The sequence below is a fragment of the Megalobrama amblycephala genome, linkage group LG11 (assembly GCF_018812025.1).
Source record: "Megalobrama amblycephala isolate DHTTF-2021 linkage group LG11, ASM1881202v1, whole genome shotgun sequence".
In the NCBI taxonomy this organism is placed as follows: Eukaryota; Metazoa; Chordata; class Actinopteri; order Cypriniformes; family Xenocyprididae; genus Megalobrama; species Megalobrama amblycephala.
The window spans coordinates 23,567,169-23,584,141 of NC_063054.1; the positions used below are offsets into that span (position 1 = coordinate 23,567,169).

General features: G+C 37.7%; 1 protein-coding gene across 7 annotated transcripts in view; it reads left to right on the top strand.

The window, feature by feature from the left end:
* The window catches only part of myt1la (myelin transcription factor 1-like, a), a 74,137-nt gene that overhangs the window by 36,265 nt on the left and 20,899 nt on the right, over positions 1 to 16,973 (top strand). For all 7 annotated transcript variants that reach the window (XM_048206810.1, XM_048206812.1, XM_048206805.1 and 4 more), the window contains 4 exons: positions 7,970 to 8,430; positions 10,318 to 11,367; positions 15,870 to 16,001; positions 16,694 to 16,784. In XM_048206810.1, coding sequence (XP_048062767.1) covers positions 7,970 to 8,430; positions 10,318 to 11,367; positions 15,870 to 16,001; positions 16,694 to 16,784 — 1,734 coding nt within the window. The remainder of the gene's footprint in view (positions 1 to 7,969; positions 8,431 to 10,317; positions 11,368 to 15,869; positions 16,002 to 16,693; positions 16,785 to 16,973) is intronic.

Below are 16,973 nucleotides of genomic sequence, written 5' to 3' on the forward strand. Positions count from 1 at the left end.
GCACAATTTAAACATTCTAGGGAAGGATAAGCATATATTTCTGATAATAAACACAACTTTACAGACCTTGTCTTGACAAGTTAATTTTTTATTTTATTTTATTTTTTTTAAATGAAGTGATAGGAGAAAAATCAGCTCTTAAAGCAAAAGATTCGATTCCGTTTAGACACGTTGTTTTCACTGAGAAATGGTCTGAATGACTATTGAGAAAGGAACATTGAGTTAGTTACGCCTTTCAACTTTGCTCTCAAACAGCTGTTTGGTTGCGTCATAACTTGCCATTCATAAAAATTCACATTAGTTAAAATAAAACAGATGTGTTTAATGTCAAAAGATGTTTGAATCGAAGAGGGAACACCTTAACAGCTTCGAAATGATGTCTGCATTTTTGAACATACCATAGCATATTTTTAGAGCTGGCATCTCCATTTTTTGTATTTTTTAATGAATAGGGAATAGTTCCATTTTTAAATATTAGGTCAAAAAATATGAGTCTGTGCATCAGTTACTTAAGAACCACTTATGTAATATGCTATTTGCACTAATGGAGTGTTTTATCAACATTAATGTCTTTTGGGTTGAATAGAAGTCAATGGAACTATGACCACAGACTTTCGATTGTTGAGACAGAGCTGCTGATGAATCCCTTTGTCTTTTCCTTTCTCAAGAATTTATTGAGATTTTGCATGATGGACGCTTACAGACGGCATTCATTTATAGCCTTAGGCCATAATTTACACCTTCATTCTATGTAGCAGGGAGAAATCATATTTGTGCGCCGGTAACTCACCAGCAGCATGCAAACAGATGGGCTCTGGACTGTGTGGGCGGCACATGCAGTTTTGTCCTCTGTCTTCTCTTCTCACTCACTCGTTTTTTTTGATGGGTCTTCGGAATGCAGTCTATGCGGTCTGTTGGCTTCATGCTCGTCAAGTCATTCTAAATTATCTGTTCTATACATGCCGAGGGCTTGTTTGTTATCTGTGAGGGATTTGTAATTCGCCCAAACTGTTAATTCAACTGTGAGGCTGAGCCAGATGTCTCTTTCATGTACTATAGTCAGACAGCGATAAACATTATACAACAGGATATTTCAAACTTTTTTTGAACCATGGACCCATTTTATAACCCCAGAGTGTTCACTTGCAAGCATTATAAATAACATATATGAATTTCGTGTGTGGAATCTACAATACGTCAATATGTCTACAGTACGGAATGATACAATACGTCTTTTTAAGTTTTATTGAGTGTTAAAGGTGCCCTCGAATGAAAAATTGAATTTATCTTGGCATTGTTAAATAACAAGAGTTCAGTACATGGAAATGACATACAGTGAGTCTCAAACTCCATTGTTTCCTCCTTTTTATATAAATCTCATTTGTTTAAAAGACCTCCGAAGAACAGGCGAATCTCAACATAACCCCGACTGTTACGTAACAGTCGGGGTGTACGCCCCCAATATTTGCATATGCCAGCCCACGTTTCCAACATTATAAAAGGCATTAGACAAGGGCAGCCAGTATTAACGTCTGGATCTGTGCACAACCAAATCATCAGACTAGGTAAGCAAGCAAGAACAATAGTGAAAAATGGCAGATGGAGCAATAATAACTGACATGATCCATGATAACATGATATTTTAGTGATATTTGTAAACTGTCTTTCTAAATGTTTTTTTAGCATGTTGCTAATGTACTGTTAAATGTGGTTAAAGTTACCATCGGTTATTACTGTATTCACGGAGACAAGAGAGCCGTCACTATTTTCATTTTTAAACACTTGCAGTCTGTATAATGCATAAACACAACTTCATTCTTTATAAATCTCTCCAACAGTGTAGCATTAGCCGTTAGCCACGGAGCACTATCAAACTCATTCAAAATCAGAAGTAAACAATATTACAGTATACAATACTCACATAATCCGACGCATGCATGCCGCATACATGACGAACACTTTGTAAAGATCCATTTTGAGGGTTATATTAGCTGTGTGAACTTTGTTTATGCTGTTTAAGGCAAGCGCGAGCTCTGTGGGCATGGACCACGGGATTTAAAGGGGCCGCAGCATAAAATCGGCGCGTTTATAATGATGCCCCAAAATAGGCAGTTAAAAGAATTAATAAAAAAAAAAATCTATGGGATATTTTGAGCTGAAACTTCACAGACACATTCAGGGGACACCTTAGACTTATATTACATCTTTTAAAAACATAATCTAGGGCACCTTTAACAATGAGATTATGTGTTTTATTATCAATTAACACTGCTTTTGTCATGTTTTACAAGATGGACAAAATTTGTCACCAAAAAAGTCATTCAGTTTAACCAAAATGATACTTTTGGTTATACCGAATGATGCTATTTTCAAAAAATGCTAACAGGCTGATATCTAGCTAGCTAGCTAGCAAAAGGACAATCAAACATTTTATATTTAGTACAATTTTTTAAAATATTACATTTTCGGTTGTATCGAATGACCTGATGTTTAAGGACATGCGTATGAGCAAGTGAAAACATGAATTTTTCAAATAGTTAAAAGAGAGTTAGTTAATTTGCTTCATGACCATGTGGTCCTTTGCAGGTGTCTAAATGATGTCACATCCTGTCACATGATACAGACCGCATTACTTGATCCAAAATGGTCCCTTTATATTGGTTATTCCAAATGACATCAATGAAATAAATTTTTCTGGACATTCTTTCTCATAACAAAGCAACGAGTTCTACACATAATTTTAAAACCATTTTGCACTATGTTGATATATGATGTTATAAAATCATGTCAGAATAAAAAACATTTATTACATTTTAAGATATTTTTATCACAAATGAAGTGGCTGTATTGGCCTTTGGACGGTTAAACCGAATGACCATTTGACACTTCAAAATCTTTAAAATACCTTTACATGTAGCAAAATATAATTAAAACCTTTTGGATTCGATAAAAGATATCTAGTTGTACTACCTTACATATTTTGGATGTCATATTTTTGTTTTTTATTATTATTAAGGCCTCGAGACCCGTCACGTCATTGACCCGTCTACAGATTTTCAATCAACTTTGCAATCTTGTATTCTCAAATACAGCTTTTGTGTTTGAATATTTCCTGTTGAAATATTTTGTAACCTCTGACAAAGTTCATTTTATATTGCAGTCAGTTCTGGTTCTCGAAAATTTGATTGGCTGAGTGTTCCAAGAATTTTGATATATAGTCCACTCTGGGGCTTTTCATTTGTTTCACTCCACTTGCTTCTTTTTGCACCTTTCAGACAGACTGTCTGTATGTGGATTTGTTTTTTCAGTGACTCATTCTGCAGGTTACATTGATACACCAGTAGGTGGCACAACATACTGTCTTTGTGTGTGAGTCATTGGTCCAATAACATTCAGGCTTGCTATATTCGAAACCGCATACTAGCATAGTACTAGCACTTTGTGCCATAGAAAGATATGCTAAAAATAGTAAGGGTAGTACTAGTATGCGGTTCTGAATTCAGCAGCTGTCTTCATGAGTGAGTTGTTGAATCATTCAGGAACTAAACAAGTGACTGACTGAATTCAGAATAGCAGGCCTAATAGCATACTACCCTAACCATGTCTATCTTTATTTCATACAAATAGTAGAAGTTGTATTCTAGTATACTGTTCGAAATTCAGCAGCTCTCTGTCATTATCAGTCAGTCATTGAATCAAGCGATTTGTTCCGTAACCGATTCATTCAGGAACAAAACCAGTGATTGACTGAATTCGGAATAGCATACTATTTGACTGTTTCTGCCTTCAAATGGCAGAAAAAATAAGAACAGTATGTTTCTATTCTATTTTAAGTTCACTAATTTGATTCATTAAAAACACTGATTCATTCAGGAAAAAAAACCTGACCTTTATGAATGATTCTTAGTGAATAGTTGTTTATGCATACACATGGTGTACATCTGTTGCGTCTTTTCTTTTTTGTCAGATTTATAAATATTTTTGCTTTTGAATATAACATTACATTTTGAAGATTTAAGAAAAAGAGAAATTAATGGAAATATCCTACTAAAATACAGTTGCACTCTTTTGTATTGCTTGCCGTGCAATATTTAATCACATTTCAGACATTTTCTTCCACAGACCCCTTGGCTATTTGAGACAGACCCCAGTTTGCAATACAAGTTTCTGATGTGCATCTGTGCGATCTTAACCCATGCAACACGAATGACCACTGGATAATTACTAAGAGAGCTGAATGAACACCCAGTTATAAGTTTCAAATCTCTCCTTACTGTATCTCATTCTCATCCGTATGATATCTCACGTAGATCTGAACCTGTGTGAATGGCAGTATTATGCCTCGGAAGAACACGGCGAGATGTAAAACCTCACTCCAGGGTCAGACTTCACGAGTCTCTGCGGTAAATTGAACCGCCAAGGACATAATCACCGCAAACAGCCTCTCAGCGTGTGTGGTAGTGTGATTGTGCGCTGTGTTTTTAGGCAGAGGGGGACCGGGCTCCGCAGTGACAGAGAAGGCAACTGAGCTGCAGAGACAGAAAGAGCCCTGCAGAATGCACAACACCAGCACCTCCTTTGTTCTGCTTTTTGGGAGGGCGCAGAATGAAGGGAGGTTAGCTGGGAGATGTCTGTCAGGCACAGAATCACTGATCTCTCTCTCTCTCTCACTCTGTCTGTCTGCTCAAATGGCAAATCCCACTCCTGAGGGGGAGATCACCATGGTGACAGCGCCTTGCCACGCATGCCTGTGGATGCTGCAGTGTAGGAGCGCAGAGGAGCCGCATGCTCCTATGGCAACTCCAACACGAACAGCCAGCTGTAGCTGCTGAATTCGCCTACACGGCCCTATAGTGTCACACTCCGTAAGACCATACCTGGTGCCAAAGCAGCTAGAATCGACAATAGACTACAGCCTGAACATGCCCTTGGTATTGTTCAGGCTATAAGAGCATTTCTGTTGGCTAATCTAAGGTCACTAATTGTAACAGAATGACAATTTGAAGTCTTTTAATTAAAAAGTAATCGCATGTTTTTAGAAACAGACAGAGAAATTATTCTCGTTCATCATTCCGGCACTTTGAGAGCAATATTTGCTCTATTATTATGACGGTTGCTGTGGAAATGATGGTCTGGGCTAATATTCTGGCCATTGCTGGTATTAGTCAAGTTCATCAGAGGATTTGTCCACCAGGAGCTGTCTGACTGAAGTCATTATTTCTCCCGGCAGTTCTGAAAGGCTCGCAGATCTCTCTCTCTCTTTCTCTCGCCCGTAATTACCTTAGTCCCACTCAAAGCTTGCCTCTGCCGCTCCCGTATTCAAATGTGGTTTAATTACCTGTGGAATTTTAATTGGCATGGCCTGCCAGTGGGAAACGCGAAGGTGTCCAAGGTCATTCCGAGTCGTTCGCGAAAAGCTCTCACCCACACAGACGACGCTGGCTGGCTGCCCGCACAACACGGCATCACATAGAAGCGCAGGCTCTATAACCAGCACCTGCTTTAACAATAAAACAATAAAGAGAAAATGGGTACCTCACACTAACTGGACTCGAGCGTTGTAGGGTTATGAGGTTAAATATTTTTATTGTTAGTACTGTGAAATCATAATTAATGATTATGATTTTAAAAGAACAGATTTTAAGGATTGGAATTCCTTTAATCTGTGCAATAATCCTTCAAATTCTTATTTTGCTTGGTTATTTTTATTTTTATTATTTTTTTTATTTATATTTTTTTGTGGTGGCAATCATAGGTGTAATAATTCACTGTTGAAAAATAGCTTTTAATGTAAAATTGCATTTTGATGAAAATCAAATTGTTGAAAATTAACTAAAAAAATAATTATTATAATTTTTTTTATAATTATAAAAAAATTATAATTGTATTGATATTTAATTGTTAACATTTACGTTTTGACTTGTAATGATTAAAGTAGCAAATATTATTTATGTTATGTTGTTATGCATATATGTTATGTTGTTTTTATTAATTTGATCCTGTCTTTTTACAAATTATCCCAATTAACCACCATAGTGGTTACTGATACCAACTGCAGATTTGTTATAGTAAGAGTAATTATAACAAGTATGGTATATTATTGTTTTAAACATTGGTACCAAGCCTTGTGAATCATCAAGCAGTCGAGCACAGACTTATATTGCCAGAAGTCCTTGGTCTGCTGGTGCTGATTTGTGCACGTTAAGGCAGTATCAGAGGATGAGGAAGATAACTGCCTGCAAAAGGGATTTGAATCTTGAACATTTTACAGTCCGTTGAGCCTTGACCAAGCGCAAGAGCCACAAGAACAGGTTATAAAAACACATCTCACGTTTTTATTGTCCCCTCATCATTCAAAATGTGTGTGAGTGTGTGTGATGGCGTGCTTTTCTGATTCTAGGCAACCCAGTTTATATCTACAAAGCCTCACTCTGATGTGAATCTCAACTCCCAATTGCTAACTGAGCTGATGGTTTGAGGTTATGACTTAAAGGAAGCTCGAGGATAAGGTTAAATGAATAAAAGTATTAGCAAGAAATATTGTCTGAAAATAGACCCTCTATGTTCTGTTCAAATAATCCCATGTTAGTGCTGTCAAACAGTTATTCTCGATTAATCACATCCAAAATAAAAGTGTGTATGTATATATATATTTTTATACAGTATATATATGACCCTGGACCACCAAAGCTGAATAAATAAGCTTGAAGAATAAATATGCTTTGTTAGGATAGGACAATATTTGGCCAAAATACAACTATTTGAAAATCTGGAATCTGAGGGTAGAAAAAATCAAAATATTGAGAAAATCGCCTTTAAAGTTGTCCAAATGAAGCCCTTAGCAATGCATATTTTTATATATATTAATGGTAGGACATTTACAAAATATCTTCATGGAACATGATCTTTACTTAATATTTTAATGATTTTTGGCATAAAAGAAAAATCAAAATTTTAACCCCTACAATGTATTGTTTGCTATTTCTACAAACACTCTAAAAAATGCTGGGTTAAAAACAACCCAAGTTGGGTTAAATATGGTAAAAACCCAGCAGGTTGGGTTAAAGGGCACCTATTATGCCCTCTTTCACAAGATGAAACATAAGTCTCTGGTCTGGTCAAGTTTCAGCTTAAAATACCCCACAATTTGCCCCTATTTGGGGGTGAGCAAAAGCATGCCTTTTACTAATGACTATATTGCTGGCTAAAAAAATAAATCCAAAATTGGTTGAAAAAATGGCTGGGTGAAAACAATCCAATCCCTGGCTTTGTCCATATTTAACCTAGCATTTTTTAGAGTGTATATACAATTCCAACTTATGACTGGTTTTGTGGTCCATGGTCAAATTAATGAAAGAAATGCATTAAAGATTTTTTTTTTTTTTTCAGCAGTTCAGTAATAATTGTCCGTAGAAGCCAGATTATCTTTAGAAACACAGTGTTTACAACACATTATCAGAGATAATTATCATTATCACATCACTGAATAAGTCAAAAACTCACAATTTTGGTAAAAATTATTAAAAAAAAAATCATCATAAAGCCACAAGACTGAAGACTGAATCGTTTATTCTTTGGATGCCACATTCAGACCACATACATTTGCTGTTTTAGTGGAATTAAAGTGGAATTTCTCAAAAACCTAATGATTATTATGGGATTTGTATAATTGAGGGCTAAGGCTAGAATGGGCTTTGCCTTGTTTATATTTTGGAGGATGAGTCTCATAAACGAGTCTTGGCGGTTTAGGAGTAGCACTGCCTTGTGGGACCAGAGTTCAAGCAGCACACGCATTTACATGAATAAATGTGCCAGTGGTTATTAATGCTTTGTTATGTCTTAAACAATTCTAATACTTCTTATCTCTGAGGGCTGAGCTTTGGCACAGACACTCTTCGCACATTCAAGGTAATTTTTCAGAACTGTTGCTCATAATTCTCTGGGTTTTTGTTTTCTTTTTGTTGTGCAGTGTGTATGGATGCCCCTTGGCTAAGAAAAGGAAAACCCAAGAGAAACCTCCACAGGAGCCAGCTTCGAAACGCCGTCCATTTCTAACTATGGTTGATGGAGAGCCCACCGTGTATGAAAGCTATGAGCCAGAGGCCATGGAGGAGGGGGAAGACAGGGAACAGGAAGTAGAGGAAGTGGAAGAAGAAGAAGAGGAAGGGGACGATGAAGAAGAAGAGTGCTCGGATGACAATGAGGAACCAGGAGAGGAAGAAGAGGATGAGGAAGAGGAAGGAGAGGAAGATGGAGAAGTGGAGAGAGAGGAGATAGAGGAGATCGAGCAAATGGAGGAAGAGGTAGAAGAAGATGAGGAAGTGGTGGAGGAGGATGGGGATGATGAAGAGCAGGACGATGACGAAGAGGAGGACGATGATGATGATCATGAGGAAGAGGATTACTATGAAAATCAGAGTCATCAGCAAGGTAAGCAATGTTATCTGATTTATTGCATATTCTGAACATTCTTATAAACATGGAAACAAAACATGAATTGAACATTCATAAATAACATAATGAGAACATTAGGTAAATGTTCTTAGAACACAAAAGTGTCAGCTGGAGAGACTTGTATATGCACACACATTTGTTTATACAGTAAATACATTATTTGAATTATATATATACAAAGTTCTGTCATGAAACACTAGATGGCACAGGCTAATAGGTCCTTTAACTCAATCTCATATCAATATCTGTAGGGCACAGCTGATTGGTTCCAGCTGTATCAGTAGCCAATGAGCTTGCATGCTTAACCTTTAGAATACTTTGGTAGCATTGCCTTTGCAGTGCAGCACGCTTCAGAAACCCTCCACCTTCCCCAGCTCCGCCTGTATAGATCTGATACGGGTAATTCATGTATGTTATATTGTATGTGTGTGTAAAAATTTTTTTATGACTTTTATGATCTTATGACATGATCTCAAGCCTGATAACGTTGAAAAAACGTTCTATTCATGTTATTGAAAGAACTTAAAGAGAATCTTTACAGAATATTAGCCAAAGTTCCGAGAATGTTCCCTGTTAGCTAATCCCAGGTAACATGTTTATGTTCTAAGAATGTTATGAAAACAAAGTTCCATAAATGTTCAAAATGTCCAGGTTTTTCTTGGTTATATGAACATTATGGAAAATGTTACCAGAGTAGCAAATGGAATGTTTAGAATCTACAGAAAGACATGTAGTTGCTCTGACACACAGAATGCTATTTGAAATATGAATCAAGGGCAGCTTATTGTAGGTCAACCGGCATTTCGAAGTATAATTGACAGAATATGCAGTCATTAAAGTCAATGTTTTATTTCCTAAATTGCCTGTTTTCGTTTCAAGTCATGCAGTATATGTAATTTGCTGAATCACAATGAAATCTACATACACCCTGCAGAGAATGGCCGGCCCTCGCCATCCTAATTAATGTGGATTTTACAGCAAGGAACAATCCAACTCCCCTTTCGAAATTGAGGGAAAGCAGATGTGACTGCTTCCTTAGTATGCATCTCACCCTCATTCCATGGTGTCCTCAATCGCTTGTGACAGTGCTTCCAGAGTAATAGAGAGAAGAGGCTCTCTGAGTTATTAACTTTGGCCCCCCTCCACACATGCACGCCGCTGTCCCGGAGGTGTCAAATACACTCAGCCCCCCCACCCCCCACCCACCCCTCCCCGGTGAAAATGGGCTCCTCCTGAGGATATTTCTGGCTCTAGAAACAGAGCACCTCATCCTCTGCTTATCCCTGCAGTCTCATCCGCCTCTGTCCCAAATACTAGCAACACTAAAATCTTTTCAGTACAATTGAGAGGCTTTCAGAGCAGCCTGTGCTGCTTACATGTTATGGAACATAAATATGCCTTGTGAAGCATTTAAAATGCTGCCTGATGATTCATGTACCACTTACCATATTGCAGTTTCTCTAAAATGCATCCGTTTCTTTTGCGGAATACTCAAATATATTTCAGTGGCATAGTGGCAGTTACCATCTTACTAAACCGCATTTGATTATTTAAATCAATTTGTACCTGTGTCATCGAGCTGTACGTGAAACCCTGGCGTGACATTTGTCTTAGATTTGCTGCATCAATGCTATCGCTCATGAGACGTTACATTTTCATAATGATAGTGTTCAGGCGGCTTCAGATTATAGAGAGGACTGACATTTCGTTTGTCAATTTATCTCGCCGCACAAGCCGCTTTCTTTTGAAATAAGGTGAAAGGCCCTAGTGCGCAACATATTTGAGGAGGTATTTTCGGAGCGGTTTAGAAAATGCCTACAAATCTTCATGCAAATTTCTTGTTTTGTTCTCCTTTCTCTACAGACGACAATTATTCCAGTGGTGGACAATCAAAATCCAATCAAACAGTTGAGAAAGACAATAACAATAACAACAACATGAACAATGAGGAGTATGAGAATTATGACGAGCTGGTGGCCAAGTCCCTCCTCAACCTGGGTAAAATCGCAGAGGATGCCGCCTACCAGGCCATGACTGAGTCAGAGATGAACAGCAATTCCTCCAACAGTGCAGGTGAGGATGACGACGAGGACGAGGATGATGGGAGCGAACAAGGAGGCCATAAGGGAGAGTTGAGCGTCGACTTGGATAGCGATGTGGTACGCGAGACTGTGGACTCCCTGAAGCTTCTGGCCCAGGGACATGGGGCCGTGCTGCCTGACGAGGGATACGCGGATGGCGGGTCTGGGGATACCGGCCCAGCCGGCCATGCTAACGGACGGGGCCAGACGGAGGAGAGCGAGGAGGAAGTGTGTCTCAGTAGCCTGGAGTGTCTACGCAACCAGTGCTTCGACTTGGCCCGCAAACTTAGCGAGACCCAAACGTCCGAGCGGCCCACGATGGAGCACCAAGGTCACCAGGCCTTGCAACACCAGGCCGAGCAGCAGCAGCAGCAGCAGCAGCAGCATCTGCATCCGCATCCGCATCAGCCGCCAATGCATCACATGCCCAGGTATGATAGCTGCCAGATGGACCAGCACAGACCCCTTGAGAGGAACTACTCAGACATGGTCAATCTGATGAAGTTGGAAGAACAGCTCAGCCCCGCTTCAAGAGGCTACCCATCTAGCTGCGCTCAGGAAGGGGATGAGGACACTACATCAGTGGCTTCCGAACGTTCAGATGAAGCTTTCGACATGACTAAAGGCAACCTGTCACTGCTGGAAAAGGCCATTGCTCTCGAATCTGAGCGTGCCAAGGTTATGCGAGACAGAATGGCATCAGAACAGATGGTGGCTCGGAGGGACAATCAGCGCCTTCATGGAGAGCACAGCCCAAGGCAGAGCAGCAGTGCAGAAGAACGCAAGGCCCGACTCCATCATGATGGCGCAAAAAGAGCATATTACCCTAAAGGTAAAAATAAAACTTCTAATGAGATTTTGCATTACAGCAGAGATTTCAGTAGCTACTTCCCCTTTATTATCAAGTTTATGGAATTTGGAAGCCATATTCTGCCACTGAGGAAACAAATAAAAACGGTTATTCTGGTAATTTCTCACAACTGTGAGAAATAAAGTCACAATTGTGCGATATAAAGTCAAAATTTCCTTATTTTTTCCCTATAATTGTACCTTTAAATCTCACAATATGACATTATGTATCACAATTGAGACTTTATATCTCACAATGTGGCTTCATATCTCACAATTGCGGCTTTATTTCTCCTAATTGTGGTTTTATTTCTCCTAATTGGCATATTATATTTCATGATGCGACTTTATATATTCCAGTGTGATGTTTTATTTTTTATTTTTAACATTTTCTCACAATTACCAGTTTTATTTTTTCACTTTGTCACAATTGCGAGATATAAAGTCAGCATTTCCTTTTTTATTTCTTTATTCCTGGTAATTGTGACTTTAAATCTCACAATGTGACATCATACCTCATATTTGCGGCTTTATTTCTCCTAATTGTGATATATTTCAGAATGCGACTTCATCCCCCGGTTTCACTGACAAGGCTTAAGCTAGTCCCAGACTAAAACGCATATTTGAGCTGTTTTAACTGAAAGCAACTTGCACTGACATATCTTAAAATATGTCAGTGCCATTGTTTTGTATCAAGATGCACACCAGTAATGTTTTTTCCAAGGCACGTTTATAAAAGCTACTTAAATGTCCTAATTGAACTAAAGCCTAATCTAAGCCCTGTCTGTGAAACCAGGTTCATATCTCTCAATTGCAGATTTATTTTTCTATTTGTGATATTGTATCTCACAATGCAGCTTTATTTCTCAGAAATGTGAGATATATTCCATTCTGAATTATTATTTCTTATTTTACACATTTTTGCACACATAACAGATTTATTTTTTATTCTGAGATGGAATTGAATGAGTGTATTTGTTTCCATAAATGAGTGTATTTGCACAAATTTTCTCGTCCTGAAAGCTGTTGCAGCATTTGTTCTCCAGTGTCTTGGGTCACTTAACATTCCGTCACACACTGCGCCGATGACATTGATGACTATGGGGTCACTTTGGTGAGACAGAAACATTTTTGGGGCTTGTTTTTCAACACTCAGGTCTCCCTGGTAGCAACTTCCATAATGACAACAGCTTATGTTGCTAAAATAGGTTGACATGGTAACATCAGAGACTTACCTTGTCAGGCTTGAGTAATGGCAATCTGCATGGCCCGTTAGGAAAGCAAATCTCATCCCTTGGATCCCATACATGGTTTATTACCTCAAATCCCTCCCAATCCACACCCACTACCTTTGGGATTGAGCCTTCTTCTCTGATATATGCAAATATTAGCAATCAGAAACTACAGGAGCATAACAATATCACATTTAACAAACAGTGGTTATGGTGTTGAGGATTCTCAGATCACCTGCAGTTACCCAACCTAACTGCTTTCTTCCTATCTAGTATTTGAAAAGGTTCATCATTTTGTCTCTGCTCTGAAGGCGCTGCTTCGTATGTTTCATTACCCTCCATTTGCTCAATTTGCACTATGGTTTCCATTAAAGATAGTGTCTTTGTGCTTCCTGTCGCAGTTTGCTGTTGTTTTGCGGTGCACGACCACAGCAAGTCAGAGGGTCGTGTAATTATAGAATTACACCACGTTTTCACACCTCGTCTCCAGAAACTATTCTTGGCTCTAATTATTGGAGCGTCGTTATTAAACATGTCGAGTGATCTCACTGTTCTGACTGACAGGGTGCATTATTATTGCATGCTTGTGGAGTTTTACAGCAGTTATTTTTGGCTAATTAAAGAGGGAAAGATATTACAAATGTGTTTTCTTAGCTAAACCGATTTGACTAACACAGAATGCATTTACTGATAAATGTATCCACATTCCACAACTTTCTTGATCAGCCAATGGGCGCTATGATGGTTCTCTGTTATCATTTGCTGGTTTTCCCTTTTTGGTCTCATGCTAGAAACTACGCACACCACAAACCAGAACCAGTGAAAGCTGAACAGAAAGCGGTTTTCACTTGTAAGCTAATAATGGGGAACTGAACTGCTATAGTGGAAATATTTTTTAACAGCATGAATTTGAATATCAATATCAATGAACTTCTTGGATGGAGTAAAATGTCTATGTAGAATAAAATGCTGTGAGATGAAAACATTTATATGTTTATGTGTATAATGTATATTTCATTATACTCTGATACTTAGTTCCTCACAATGTTCGTTTTATGTTTTCCTACATGCCGTAAGGTGGTTGTAAAATCAGTTTTTCTTTCTTAATATACAGAATTGTATATTCCATATTTCTGAAATCGTTTAGAATGGTAGAGATTGTTATGATAATCACCCAGACACAGTATATATGTATGTACAGTATATATGTGGATCATATGTTTTTGTCCAAAGGCCTTAATAATAATAAAAAACAAAGATATGACATCCAAAGTATGTAAGGTAGTACAACTAAATCTCTTTCATTGAATCCAAAAGGTTTTAATTATATAGCCCCCCCAGAGTGGACTATATATCAAAATTCTTGGAACGCTCAGCCAATCAAATTTTCGAGAACCAGAACTGACTGCAATATAAAATAAACTTTGTCAGAGGTTACAAAATATTTCAATAGGAAATATTCAAACACAAAAGCTGTATTTGAGAATACAAGATTGCAAAGTTGATTGAAAATCTGTAGACAGGTCAATGACGTGACGGGTCTCAAGGCCTTAATAATAATAAAAAACAAAGATATGACATCCAAAGTATGTAATGTAGTACAACTAGATATATTTTATCAAATCCAAAAGGTTTTAATTATATTTTGCTACATATAAAGGTATTTTAGTGTCAAATGGTCATTCGGTTTAACTGTCCAAAGACCAGTACAGCCATTTCATTTGTGATTAAAATATCTTAAAATGTAATAAATATATATTTTTTATTATGGCATGATTTTATAACATCATATATTAACATAGTGCAAAATGGTATTAAAATTATGTGTAGAAGTCGTTGCTTTGTTATGAGAAAAATTGTCCGGAAAAATGAATTTCATTGATGTCATTTGGAATAACCAATATAAAGGGACCATTTTGGATCAAGTCATGTGGTCAGTATCATGTTTATGTTTTCACTTGCTCATACACTTGCTCGAAACATCAGGTCATTCGGTACAACCGCTATAAAACATGGAAAATGTTGTAATATTTTAAAAACTTGTACTAAATACAAAATGTTTAATTGTCCTTTCGCTTGCTAGCTAGCAAGCTAACTAGCTAGGTATCAGCCTGTCAGCATTGTTCGAAAATATTCTCATTCGGTATAACCAAAAGTCTCATTCGGAATTTTGGTTAAACTGAATGACTTTTCTGGTGACAAATTTTGTCAAATTTTGTACAAAAAGACAAAAGCAGTGTTAATTGATTATTAAAAACCACATAATCTCATTGTTAATACTTAATGAAACTTCAAAATTAATTATATCTCCATTATGTTTTTGTTTTTTTTGTTTTACACTTTTAAAAACCTTATTCGTCATTGACCCATGTATGTATGTTGGAAGGGCTGATATGTTGCTATTATATTATATTATATTATATTATATTATATTATATTATATTATATTATATTATATTATATTATATTATATTATATTATATTATATTACATTATATTATATTATATTATATTATATTATATTATATTATATTATATTATATACAAATGCCATCTTACTTACTAATACAGAGAACACAAACACAAAATTAATGATTCATAAGCTTTTCCAATAGGCCACTTATGTTTATTATTAGTGCACTTATAGCTCAATATGTTTTATAATTTAATATTTATATATTTCAAATTATAATGAGAATATTTATTTTTAAAGTTATCTGCAGTAATGTAGATGATATTTTGACTTGCTGTACAGCAAAATTAAAATGTTAATTATTAGGTATTTTGACAATATTGAACTTAGTTTTGCAAAGTATTGCTTATCAGTAAAAAAAAACATTACTACATATTCTGAATTCTTTATGAAATAAGTAGACAAAATTAATTGAAATTAATGATGTAGATCTTTGTTTTATTGTCTGACTAATAAAATTCCTCTGTGCTGTGACAGTTTGATTTTTTTGAATTACAATCCAGTAAATTCTGTCATTCTGATTCAAATCAGGGCAGCCAATTCATAAATTTCGAATTTTGCAGAACACGTGTCTCATGCATCAGTGTCCCTCCTCTCAGCCACAAGTCTCATTCAGACTATATTCTTCCAGTGTCCAATTTCAAAGCAAACAGCAAACAGACAGTGTTTGAAAATAGCTGTAACAGGAGCATAAATGTTATCACAAGGAATCCAGCAGGTTAATGGGATTTGCTTACTGTGCCCGTAACAGGATATGCCAATAACTGTCTTTGCTTGCAGACTCAAGGGGAGAGAAAAAAGAAAGCAAGTGTCCGACCCCGGGTTGTGATGGCACGGGACATGTCACGGGGCTGTATCCTCACCATCGAAGCTTGTCCGGCTGCCCCCACAAAGACCGCGTGCCACCAGAAAGTAAGCCAAATTTGAATGGCTGTTTGCACTTGATAGATGTCCCCATGCGTGTTTTCTACGTGCCGTCTGTGCTGTGGGCATGTTTTACCCCTCTTTTCTGGCATATCTGTAATGCGAATGAGTGCATTTCCTCCTCCACCCGAAGCGGTGGCGCTCTTTCTCGTACAACCTTTGCTTTTCTGGATGTGCTGATAGTTGCTTATGTGTAATTTTAGTCTGTTTCTCAATATGGCTGCACTGATCTCTCAGACGCAAAGCAGCTTTTTCATCCCTACCCAGTCACACCTCTAATTGGATGAGGATCATGTCACTGGCGGGTTCTGATGAGTCAGTTTACTGCAGGCCCAGAGACGTAGCGCTGCAGGATGTGTCATAGACAACCTAATGGCTAGACTCATTCAATTCACCAAAAATAAATCCGTTATTATTGAAGAGAGATTTCTTTTCCTCTTACGCCAATGCTTTCACACAACGTGCATGCCATTAACACATTGCATGCCTAGATTGTTCTTTCACCATATGGTGTGGCCGTGATTAACTTTATGATTAACTGATTTCAGCTGGAAATGTTTCTTAGGAGCATGTGCATGCTGTTGTCACTGAGCCCGTTCAGCTTAATGAAACACAAGGCTTTCATACTCACTCTGGATCCTCCTAACCTTCTCTCGCCCTCTCCTCTCTGTTTGTCCAAGTTCTTGCAATGTATGAGAATGTTCTAAAGTGCCCCACGCCTGGCTGCTCGGGACGTGGCCATGTAAATAGCAACAGGAACTCCCACCGCAGGTGAGTGGCTGGAAGGGACGTGGAGAGAAGAAACTGGCAGCACTGTGGGGACTGATGTTCCAGTCTTTTTACACACTTTATACAGGGAATATGAAGAATACATGGGTTTAGATGGAGCCTTGCATACAGGAAGGAGAAGAGGGACTGATTTGTTTGTGTTGTGCTGAGCTCGCCTGGATGATAGAAACA